This window comes from Glandiceps talaboti, chromosome 23 (assembly GCF_964340395.1).
Source record: "Glandiceps talaboti chromosome 23, keGlaTala1.1, whole genome shotgun sequence".
Classification (NCBI taxonomy): domain Eukaryota; kingdom Metazoa; phylum Hemichordata; class Enteropneusta; family Spengelidae; genus Glandiceps; species Glandiceps talaboti.
In genome coordinates this window covers 6,907,953-6,920,452 of record NC_135571.1, presented here as the reverse complement: position 1 = coordinate 6,920,452, position 12,500 = coordinate 6,907,953, and the positions used below count along the sequence as shown (strand labels likewise).

The window sequence follows — 12,500 nt, the reverse complement described above, 5'->3', positions numbered from 1 at the left end:
AAGTTCTAACTCATCTACAGTATCATTACAAATATGACTATTCGGTATCAAGAAGTTATCTTCCTTCAAATGTACTGTCTTCGGTTTTGGACAACTTTCTTTGTCTTTGGGTTCCTGCAAGATTTTCCAAAGTTCTGGAATTTGATCAATATTGTCAGTTTTCCACGACATGAATGATTGCAACTGGCAGAAATCCGAAGAACTAGGCAATACTTTGCTCAGGAAATCTTGATGATGATATGGAGTTATACCGAGTTTTTGTAAAACGATACCAACGTACACATCATCCCATGGAAAGAGCGGTGTTTCTCGTGACGTCAGAAATAATTTGTGTGCAACTTCTGATGACATCACATAACTTTGGGATATGGGATAACGTGGGTACATTTCTTGTGGGTAGAGTGATTTTGGTGTAAAGTAGAAATTGTTGTTTGAACGTATAGGTTTACAATCGATGCACACATTACCGATTATAAAATTTTCTGTTCCAAGGTACAGATTTCCAAGGTAGTCCACGACTTGTCTTACGTTTAGAAACATATAGGCCTTTATCATTACAACGAATTTTGTGTGTAGGCAAAACTTACTTATCCACTTGAATGACATAACTGTTTGCACTGTTGAATTTTTAGCATTATGTAAAATATTAATTTGGATTATATCACCATGATTCTTATCCTCATATCGTACTTTGTCGTTTACTGCGTCATCTCCACTCTTCCCGGTAACAAAGAGATATTTAATACTTTTGTCCTCAAAATCATCCTGGCCGAACCAGCTTGAACGAAGAGCGGTTCTACGGTCGAATTCTCCGGGGTCAGTGAGCACCAAGACAACAAGAAATATGTTGAGACTGGAACCACTACGACAGTATGTTGGTTTGTTGATTGTGAACTCGTACTCAAAGGGGTCAATGGTTCGTGCAAACAACCAATTGTTGGACAACATGTAGATTTCTGGCAACTTCTCTGTTAAGGTAAACGATCTGAAAGCAGCCAGCATGACGTCAGAATCGCTTACGTTACAAGTACTGAAGAAAGAGTTGTCATTGAATACAAAAGCGACTCTCAACATGATGCCTCCTTCGAAATTCTGAATGGCAAGTAGTTTATGTAAATGGCAGCTATTGAAGTCTTTCTGATTATATGCCTGCTTGACAATTATTCCTCGGTTTACCTGTAGTAATATTTCTGACATATCATTATGATTTTGTGATCTCTCATCATGTATTGTTCGTGATAACAACGTGTTTACCTTCAACAGTAATGTTGATGATAAAATGAACACGCTTTTCAAAGTTTCAAACTGGTTATTGGCATTGATGATGAGGGAAATATTACTTTCTGTCGCTGTGGATGGATTTCCCAGTTGACCAACTACTATATTTGAGGGAGGAGAATTTTTCACAAAGTCTACGACTTTAACTAGGTTAACAAAAACGTCCTCGTCTATTTTCATAACATAGCTTACAGTCGGACACAAGTGGCGCTGCAGTTCTCCTAGCAATTTCAGTTGTTCTTTACTGTTCATTGATATCAATGACTTTTCTGTAGCATTGGTGTTCAAAATGATAATATCTCCCTCAACGTTGGCTTCATTGTTTATGAAGCTTCTCACATTCTTCATCGAGGTTTCACCCATTACGAATATAGTCTTTACATGTTTTTGTCCCGTATAGCGTATTTTTGCCCATGTCATACGAGCGTATTTCCGATTCTGATAGTTATGAGGCTCAGAGAATACAAACAACACAATAAATGTTTCTTTATCACATTTATATTTTATGCCAAGTTCATTCATTGTAAAACGGGGTTGTTTTCTCTCTATTTCCTCCTGCCTTGGAACTGCTTTTGATTCCACTGATGGAGAAATCAGGTAGTTACGTTTGCTTATCGAACATGCATCCTGCTCAAAAAGAATGTACCAATATTTCTTCAACTCTTGTGGGGAAACCTCATGAACAATGAGAGCATCTCTTATGGTACAGGGATGTCTGTAGACACCCTGTGAATTAACACGTTTATCAGGTACAGGAGTGACGTCATCTAACTTAGATATCAGAATTCCTATCATGACATCTTCCCATGGAATAAAATCAAAGGGCTGTTGAAGGTTGTAGATTCCGGAAATGACGTCAAAGGACATGACGTAACCGACTCCCGAACTGTATGGTGGGTAATAGGTGTCGTTCCATGCCTCTTCTGGTGTGTACCACTTATTCCAAATATCACGTATAGGACGTGTACCAACGAATGTATCCCCAAAATAGAATTTTGTCCGTGGGCTATTTTGCAGAGTATTGACAATAGCAGGTTTGTTTAAAAGACAATCATCATCAATTTTGACTGTATATGTCGCTATAGAGCAATACTGGTGTACCCACTGTATAAGACCGAATGATTTCAGTGTCAAGTTATAATAATCTTCGACGAAGTCAGCTATTACAACATCTCCATACTGATTGTTTTCCTCAATCACTGTTTTCTGTGTTTTTTCATCTTTGCTTCTGCCCAAAAAGAATATCGTTTTAAAGTTGTCAATTCCATCGGAATTTTTTCCCCAAGTTTCTCTAATAGCCTGTCGGGCATCCGAATGCTTGGGTGCTGATATCACAATAATCAAACCATAAGGTGGTTCGATGCCTTCAAACGCTTCCTTGCACCAATTGGAGTGCTCTATTAGGAATTTGACAGGGAACCTCTCGGCTAAAGTTGGGATGTACTGTTTGTGCTCACCATCCTGTCCAGAGCCATTCTGCATCTTCTTATGATAGTCTTTTCGACAATCTATATATTTACTCCACAACTCGAGTTTCCTTGCATACATTCCAATAGTGTATGCTGTTCTTGCAGGGGCTATCATAATATTTTGAAGTTCACATGTCGTTAAGTTTCGCGCAGGGTTTGATTCTTCTACTTTAATAGATTGGTGGGTCTTAGGAAAAATGGTCATATACGGATCACTTGAATATTGCCCGAAAAAGTGCCATCTGGATGAATAATCCAATAGCTCAACAAGGACTTTCACAATGTCCTTTGAATAGAAAAATACGAAAGAGTTGTGCATATTTTCCTGCAGACTCGGGAAGTTTAAAAATTCACGCGTTAAAATACCACCATTATGCATATTATGCCTTGTAAACAAACCTCCATTGGAACTACGTGAATATTCTCCTGCAGTAAATCCTTCTTTTGGTGAACTTTTCAGCCAAGAATCCACGAGGCCAGTGTTGACAAATACATCATCAGTAACTTCAGCTACGTATCCAGCTTGTTTACAGCATTCAAGACTCCATTGCAAAGCACGAATCAATCGGGGGTTCTTATGAGATGTTTGCCAATGTGTTAGAAGTATGTCACCAAATTTCCTTCCTTCCTTTATCACACGCGTGTCTGCTGTGTTATTATTGGTCGGTCTTTCCACGACAAACACATACGCAAAAGAGGTTGAACTTTGACTCCGCTTCGCCCACCCTCTCCTGATTGCATCTCTATTGTTGTGTCTATCCCATCCTGAGTATATAATATATAAAACGAAAACATTTTCATCGTCTTTGCAACGACTTTTCGAGGGACTTTGGAAGTGAGACTCGCCAATCCTGGAGGTCTCTTTGATATGGCAATTGGAAAATAAACTACTCTGTCCGCTGTATAGTGTATTAAAAATACGCACCAAACCCGAGACACCTTTTGTCTGTTTTGATTCATCTTGCACATCGTTAGGGTGAAAAGATAATTTGTCACTCGAAAATACCACACAGAGAAGAAATAAACAATTGAAGATAGCGAAGACGACCAGCGAAAACAGCAGATGTCGTCTCTGCAACAACGTGAGGAATTTCAAGATGACACGACGAAATAGGGATTTGCAGATCATTGTATATGTCTCTTCCTCTTAATGTCGATTGTACATACCATCCCCAAAGTCTATGAATTCAAGATGACAAGACGAGACAATGATTTGCCGATCATTATAACTGATTCTGTGTCCTGTTTTCGATTGGTCGAAAGTCTTTCAATATAAGATTGCACCATGACACATTTGTGTGCAGATCATGATAAACAACTCTTCTTCTTCTCTTCGGTTGCGCATACCGTTTCCGAAGTCAATCAGTTATTGGTAATGAAATTCACTTTATTGGTTGCATCTTCTAATTGCATACTTTTTGCTGGAAGACACTCTGATCCAAACTCAGAGAGAGTGGGAGTATGGAAGGGAGACGATCAGCATGATGTAGTTATTCAGATGTCCACATTCAGACCTATAACGGAAAAAATACACAAATAATCAGTCTTTTACAGTAATTATTCTATCTTTCATCTCGTCCCTGAATAAAAAAGCTGATATACGTTACGTAATCACTGGTCAACCACAAATTTTCTCTGGAAGGCGTCCTGAGGATCTAGGACAATACTGGAAAAAAAGCGTTTCAATCAATCAATCAATCAATCAATCAATCAATCAATCAATCAATCAATCAATCAATCAATCAATCAATCAATCAATCAATCAATCAATCAATCACCAAACAATATTAATGATTCTAAATCTGCGTACTTGTGTAATAGTTTACGGAATGATTCAAATACAAAATCTGAAAAAGAAAATATCTGAATCTCGTTGAATGTGTAGTGCATTCCTCTATGTAGGTTAACCAAACAACAGACTGTTTTTTTTTACGTATGTGTTTTCATAAATACCTCACACTTTTACCAGCTCACATACCAAACACTGTCAGCTACATGCTGTAATAATAATTCAAAGGCTTTCAATAACTATCGATGGGAGTACAATGCAAGTGATTCTTTTCAATAAGGAACTTGTAAATACGCCATCTTGAATGGTGAAAATGTGGTAGCATATTTCATTGATAAACATGAATCATTCACCACCTTAAACAACTTGTCACTCTCTTTGTAACCACAAAATATCTAGCCTTGATTAATAGACCACCTTTACTTAAGAAAGAGATTTTTTCCTGACCTTTGCCAGAGAAACACCCTATAATACTTATAAATCCACCTATTAAGTATTTACCGCAAACACATATTTATATCCAACTCTAGTTTCCGACTGTCCTGTCCATCAGCGCATGCTCAGTTTGGTAGTAAGTTGTCCATCACATGCATTATATTGTTGCCATTGACAACAGAGCACCTTGTTGCCTTAATTATCACCATACTGTTAAACAGATTATGATAAATTATGAAACTTTAAATATTTTTGCTTCTCCGACATAACAATCTGTTTATGATCTTGTAAAGGGTAGAGTTCTGTAACTCCCTTCTTCTTCAAGTACAAACATCGGATTTCTGATTTTTTTCTTCGATCAGTTCTGAATTGTGGCACTACATGCTTGTGCATTCCTAAATGGTATTTATGTGGTCGTATATCATGATATTATAAACAGATATATCTCGTAGTACACTGTAAACTGTTTCCCAAACATATTGAGGTCGTGAGCAAGGTCATAAGGTAGTCAGCATATGCAATTCTGCGTCAGCTGCATTTGACAACTTCGTCACAGCTGCCTTATCCGGAAATCTGTATGTCTGTTACAGATGGAGGCTATGAGAAATCAAGTTTTGATGTTTCAAAACATTGTCAATAATTTATTGCCCTAGGTTTCTGTTCCATGTGTGTTATGTAGAGAGATCAAGAGATTTGGAGTTGTTGGGCAGCCTTGATTTCACAAATTCCAGAAATAGACCGGCACAAGAATAATTTGTAATCTGATCCGTCAAACTTCACATGACGACGTGTCTAGCTGCACAGAACCATCGCAATGGGGTCAATGTGAAGTGTTGAATCTATCCAAGTGTAGCAAATATTTTCATACTTTGTGTAAATATACAGAAAGACAGACGCAATGACCAAATTAGTCGGAAATACAGGTTTGGCAAGAAAAGGAGACGTAATACTAATAAACGTTGGTAGCAATAGTTTATAAGTGTGTTGTGAATTAGGTCCACAAAAATGAGAACAAGTAACACTAATTGCGACTGTACGTACAAGTGATATATATATATAGCCACACCGGTGTGTACTTTGTTTATGAGATACATACCTCATAGAGTATTGTATGAGATACATTACATATTATGGGATAGGCGTGTTAGGCTACAAGATTGGGGCTATTGAGGTATTCGATTTATACATGATTCTGTAAGATCTCATACCTCTATAGAAAACATATGTGTTTAACGTTTCCATAGTGACCCGAACATCGGGACCAAGATTGTAAAAGCGATAGATATCTTGTGATCAAAATTGTTATAAACTTAGATGTTCAAGGAGATAAAATTCTTCGTTGACGTTGATCAGTATTGAGTTGGCATCGATCCGAAGCTAGGCGGAAGTGACGTAAGGACCTTGCTTGGCACCTATATATATGTTAAATTCAGAAACTCAGAAAACAATCTATAGTGGTATATGAGTGTTATATGTATTGTCCATTGTTGCTTTTATTATTATGTTTATGTAACAATACAAGCACTGAACAATACTAGGCCAAACTCCATACGGAAATGTGAAACTGAACGAAACCCACATATTTTATCTGGTTTTTATCCAAGAGTTTTAAAAAACAGAATGAATTCACAATGAATCTTTCCTTTTACTTATATCATAATAATCAGTTATGATGTTTACAAAAAATCAAAACAAATAAATAAATAATAAGAAGTCACATTTACATACACGCGTCGAGGGGGGTCTCGTTATTTGTTATTAAAGTGCATCAATACTAATTAATATTCTCTACAATAGAGAATAACTATGACTTTACTAGCCAAGATTATACAAGTTGAGAACAGGCAATCAAGATTTTCACTCGAGTAGAAACATGCAAACTCACCTTATGCCACTTATAAGTCATTGGCAATTTCACAACGGTATGTATTTGATCAAATTAAAGTTGTACACGAGAGTTTTCATCAAGAATTTGAATTACATATATCAATAAATATTTCAATTACATCATGAAGTACCTTTAATCCGCTTTTCTCATATTAGATTCACTTCCCTTTAATAAGCAAAACATTTAGCAAAGTTTATTTCCATTTTTTTTCATTGCTCAGACGAAATGACCCCTGACCCAGCGAATAAATTTTATCACCAAACAACTGGAGCAGGCATTGACTCATCAATGTAAAAAGAATCACGTGGTATTTTCTGTGTAGCTATACATGTTATCGTGCAGAGGTCATGGTCCCTGACCCAGTGAGCAAATTTATCACCAAACTACAGGCATCAACGTAAAAACATTCCTAGTATTATATATGCATTATATAAATAACTTCTATGTTATTACTTATTATGTGAAGGAAATAAATTTTAAAAAAAAATATTTAAAAAATATACGTACATAGAATTTTAGTATTGAAGATTTAAAGTGGCCATATATGGATTGAAAATTGGTATATATTAAATTGTTGATGATGAAAAAATCTTTAGAGTATTTTTCTACTATATTGTTTTGATATCATTGATTGACCTCAATCCCATCATGTACATATAACACCGTGTCAAAATCACTATATTCTATGTCATATGATATTACATCATTATGATATGGTATGATACGATATGATGTGCTATGATATATGAGATATATACGATATGATATATGATATGGTATGATATGGTATGATATGATATATGATATGATATGATATGATATGACATGGCATGATATATGATGTGATATGAGAATGTGATATAATATTTTGATATAATATATATGATATAATATGACATGAGATATAATATAAAATATGAAATGATATGATATATTTTATTAGATAAAGTATAATATATGAAATGATATATGATATATGATATATGATATATAAGATATGATATGACATGACATGATATATGGTGTGATATAATATAATATATGAGATATAGTATAATATATGAAATGATATGTTATAATATAATATAATATGAGATATAATGTAAGATATGAAATGATATGATATGATATAATATAATATGATATAATATGATATATAATTTAATATAATATGATTTGATCTGATCTGATCTGATATGCTGATCTAATACCGTTTTGTGAATCTTCATTTTAAACAATTTTAATTAATGTGTGATTTCTTTAATTGTGTTTATGTGTGTGTAATTTCTGATTCTCACAAAGGCCGACCTGTATTTGTAAAGATAACTGGGCAAAAACGTGAATAAAAAGTTAGTTCTTAAAAACTATCGTCCAGTTTCTAATCTGCCATTTTTATCGAAAGTTCTGGAACGCATTGTTGCTATTAGACTAAAAGCCCACATCGCTTCAAATTCCTTAGACGAACCTTTACAATTGGCTTACAAACTTGGTCATTCTACTTAGACTGCTTTCTAGGTTACAAATTACATTCTATGTACTCTTGATTCTAAGCACCATGTGGTCTTGGTTTTATTAGATCTTTCAGCTGCTTTTGATGCAGTTAATCACAAGCTTTTGTTAACTCGCTTGCGTGATCGTCTAGGTATCTCTGGTAATGCATGTCAGTCACCATATTACCCTCGTGATACAGGTGTACCTCCTAGTCCTTGGCCCGATTTTGTTCAATGTTTACACATCTCCTTTGGGTGATATGGTTGCTAGCCATGGTTGTAAATACCATTTCTATGCCGATGACTCCAATTTGTACATGTCTTTCCCCCCTACAAATTACGATGATACAGTTAGAAATCTTGAATCATGTATTTCCGATGTCAGAGCTTGGATGTCTTCAAATTTCCTTTGCCTTAATGACGATAAAACAAAATTTGTTATTTTTTCTGGAAATTATGACCCTGCTTACAATGGTGCACAAAATATTCATATTAGTGACGCATTGATTTCTGCCCAGTGTCAGGCAAAGAGCCTTGGAGCCATCCTTGATTCTTGTCTCACAATGAAGCCTCGTGTTAGTCATGATTTGTCGTTCTTCCATGTTTCATATTCGCCGTATTGCTCTTGTTCGTAATATCTCTCTAGGCCTGCCACTGAACAACTAGTTCATTCGCTTCTTTCCTCTCGCATTGATTCGTGCAATTCATTGTTACACGGTGTACCTTAGTACTCTATAAATCGCATTCAATATGTACAAAATGTTGCAGCCAGAATTATTACACGTTCGAAACGTCATGTTCATACCACGCCACTTCTACAGGAATTACATTGGTTGCCAGTACATCATCAACGTATTATTTATAAGATCTTAGTCATCACTTTTAAATGTCTTCATGGTCCTGGTCCTCCATACCTTAGTGAGTTGGTCAGTCTCTATGTCTCGGGGCGTAGTTTACGTTCTGCTGACCATTTTAAACTTAGTACTGTTACAGCCCGGACGAAAACATGGTGACAGGGCTTCCAGTGTTGCTTCACCAGGTTTATGGAATCTCCCTCTCCAAATCCGCCATTGTAATAATTCTAATGTTTTTAAACGTATGCTGAAAACACATCTTTTAAATCTTGCCTTCTTTTAGATGTCACCGTTTTACTTTTTATGAGTGTTTTGTATTTTAAGCGGCTCTGATCACTGTTTCTGTGGATATTAGCCGATATATAAATTTATATTATTAGTATTCAGTGTCAATGAGCGGAGTGAAAAAAAAAATTGTTTGGTTAGTCATTCTCAAGAAATCACACGTTTCTCAATAGCCCTGATGTAATGATATTTTCTGATAGTTTACTGTTTCTTCTCCGTTGTCACTAATAATTGCCATGAGTGAAGCCAGATAATTGAGAAAAATAGTTGTTTAAATTTGACTTGGGGTCATAAGAACCTAGAGCCAAAAATATGGTTTGGCCTATTTCTCAAACGATATTTTCCCATACTGTTTCAAAAATGTTCATGGGTGAACACAGCTAATGGAAAATGTTTATTTAAATTTGACTTATGGTCATAAGGACCTAGTGCCGAAAATGTGTGTTATTTGACCTTTTACTCAGAATAGCAGTTTCGTAATTAGGGACTTCTGGCACTAATCATTGTCGTTCCAATCATTTCCCTGGGAAGCACGCAGAGATCAATTAATTACTCCAAGACAACTTGACACCATACAAGCGTGAAATCGATGGCCATGAAATGACCGCTAACTGCGTTCCTACCAGTTGATTGACAGCACGCTACTTAGTTGATGTGCAAGTTCATCGTCGTAAATTACATTCCCTTTTACGGCAGCGTTATTTGATAAAATATGCATATTTTGTTACGTCAGCGGAAATATGATCTGGCTTGCGAAGATGACACAACTAACTAAACTAACAATGATGCAGCGAAACAACGAATATTTTTTTACATCGTTTTGGTATCAGATAAGCTTAAATATAACTAGTTCGTATATCCGTAAATGCACAGATGTCACAATGACAAAAGGAACATGGAATATGATACTGAAGTGAAATAGCGATTTGAAAGCGAAACTCACGATGCTATTATCGTAACTATTTATTAGTATTTTTCCCATATGAGTTACTAAAATCGAGACTTGAAACTTGCAGCCAGTTTAACCTAACCTTGTCGAACAGTGCGAAGCATCATCGAAGGAATTATTAGTATTTTTCCCATTATGTGTTACTAAAATACCGGGGGGTATATATAAATTCAGTATATGTAATATGTGTAATATGTCTTTACTGGAGTAAACACTGCTCAATACACATGTATGTAGAGCGGTATAAATAACACAGTATGAAGTAAGATACGACTCCTGTGTATCTTACTTGATACTGTTATATATATATATATATATATATATATATATATATATATATATATATATATATATATATATATATATATATATATATATATGTAACATTTTATTTAGTCTACTGCAGTGGGTCAGGTAGTAACAATGTATCACAACTTGTTTTTATTTTCGTTTGTAATGAGTCTGCGAGTATGAAGTGATATCCTCATCAATCAATATTGTATGGCCTAAGATAAAAATATGTTTATGACACTCGGCGAAGTTAGATGAAATTGGACGTATTTGTAACAAATAGAATGAAATTATCACATGCCTATTAGTAATACTATAATAGGCATATAGAGATAGTTCAGTAAGACATATATTTCGCAGGTTTTCATTTGAATATCATACACTAATTAACTCTTGTACCCCCACTCCCCCATAAACTTCTACTGGAGTGCCAACATACACACATGCCTGACTCGCAAACGTATTCTGTAGGTATCTTTAGTTGACAGCCATTTTGTGTGCTCTTTAAAACTTCTTATCATAATTTGAAACCTGAGAATGTTAGGTTAGAATATCGTAAAAGAATGACAACATCTTGAACAGTTTAACACCCTGGTTACTGTGTTTAACATTTTTATACTTCCCATTTGGAGTGTTTATCTTTCATCCCTCTATTAAGGGAGTGTCCAGATTTTACTTCGAGGGGGACCCCGGAGGATTTCCCCTTTTCCTTGTGTATTTTTTTCATGCCCCCCCCTACAAAAGCTTGCGAAAAATCTATGCCCACCCTGCAAGTTCTTGATTTTTTCCATGCCCCCATAGACTTACACACATACACAAACACACTATACATACACAATGTACATGTATGTATGTATGTATGTATGTATGTATGTATGTATGTATGTATGTATGTATGTATGTATGTATGTGTGTGTGTGTGTATGTATGTATGTATGTGTGTGTGTGTGTGTGTGTGTGTGTGTGTATGTGTGTGTGTGTGTGTGTGTGTGTGTGTGTGTGTGTATGTATGTATGTATGTATGTATGTATGTATGTATGTATGTATGTATGTATGTATGCATGCATGTACGTACGTACGTACGTACGTACGTATTTATTAATAAATTCATGTACTGATGATAACACTGATAGTGATGAAACAAGTCTTGCACATCCTCGCGGACAAGTTACTTTGAGAAGTGACAGAATTGCAGATCGATTTATGTTGCATTAAATAATCGTGGTTTCTTTCCATGATCTCCCCCTTAGAAAATTGTGAAATTTTTGTTCCCCCCCCCCCCCAATTTATCCTGGGAAAAATTGATGGCCCCTCCTGAAAATCCTCCGGGCCCCCCTGGAAGTAAAATCTGGACACTCCCTAATGGGGTTTGGATGCTGAAATTTTAGTACGCAAAAATACAATAAAATGAGAAATATAACAGACAGATAGACTAAACGGTAGAACGATAAAATAATGATGCCCATGTAAAATCGCTTCAACGTTACGTTACTGCATATCGTTTCATCATTGAATAACGTCTGATACCAAACTGTAGCCTTTACGTTTCTACATCGTACCAAATGCACTTTGAACATAATATAAAAATCAGGTGGTGGGTAGAAGTCTGAGTGAGTGATATCGTTCGGTTATATATGTTATAGTTCAATTCAGCAAGCGATTTTTGCAAAGCAGGCCGGAAAAATGGCGCATAAAATATCGAAGGTTGACTTACCTTCTGTGACCTCAGACAAGTCGACACAGCTGATAATAATCTCGGGTTCAATATGGTG

The 12,500-nt window shown here is 35.7% G+C and overlaps 1 protein-coding gene across 1 annotated transcript in view; it reads right to left on the bottom strand.

Annotated features, from left to right (window-relative positions):
* Nucleotides 1–2,907, bottom strand: part of LOC144452801 (uncharacterized) — a 3,960-nt gene extending 1,053 nt beyond the window's left edge. Inside the window, exon 1 of the mRNA XM_078143958.1 lies at nucleotides 1–2,907. This exon is cut by the window's left edge and continues 306 nt beyond it. Coding sequence (XP_078000084.1) covers nucleotides 1–2,862 — 2,862 coding nt within the window. The 5' untranslated portion in view covers nucleotides 2,863–2,907.
* Between the last annotated feature and the right edge of the window lie 9,593 nt (nucleotides 2,908–12,500).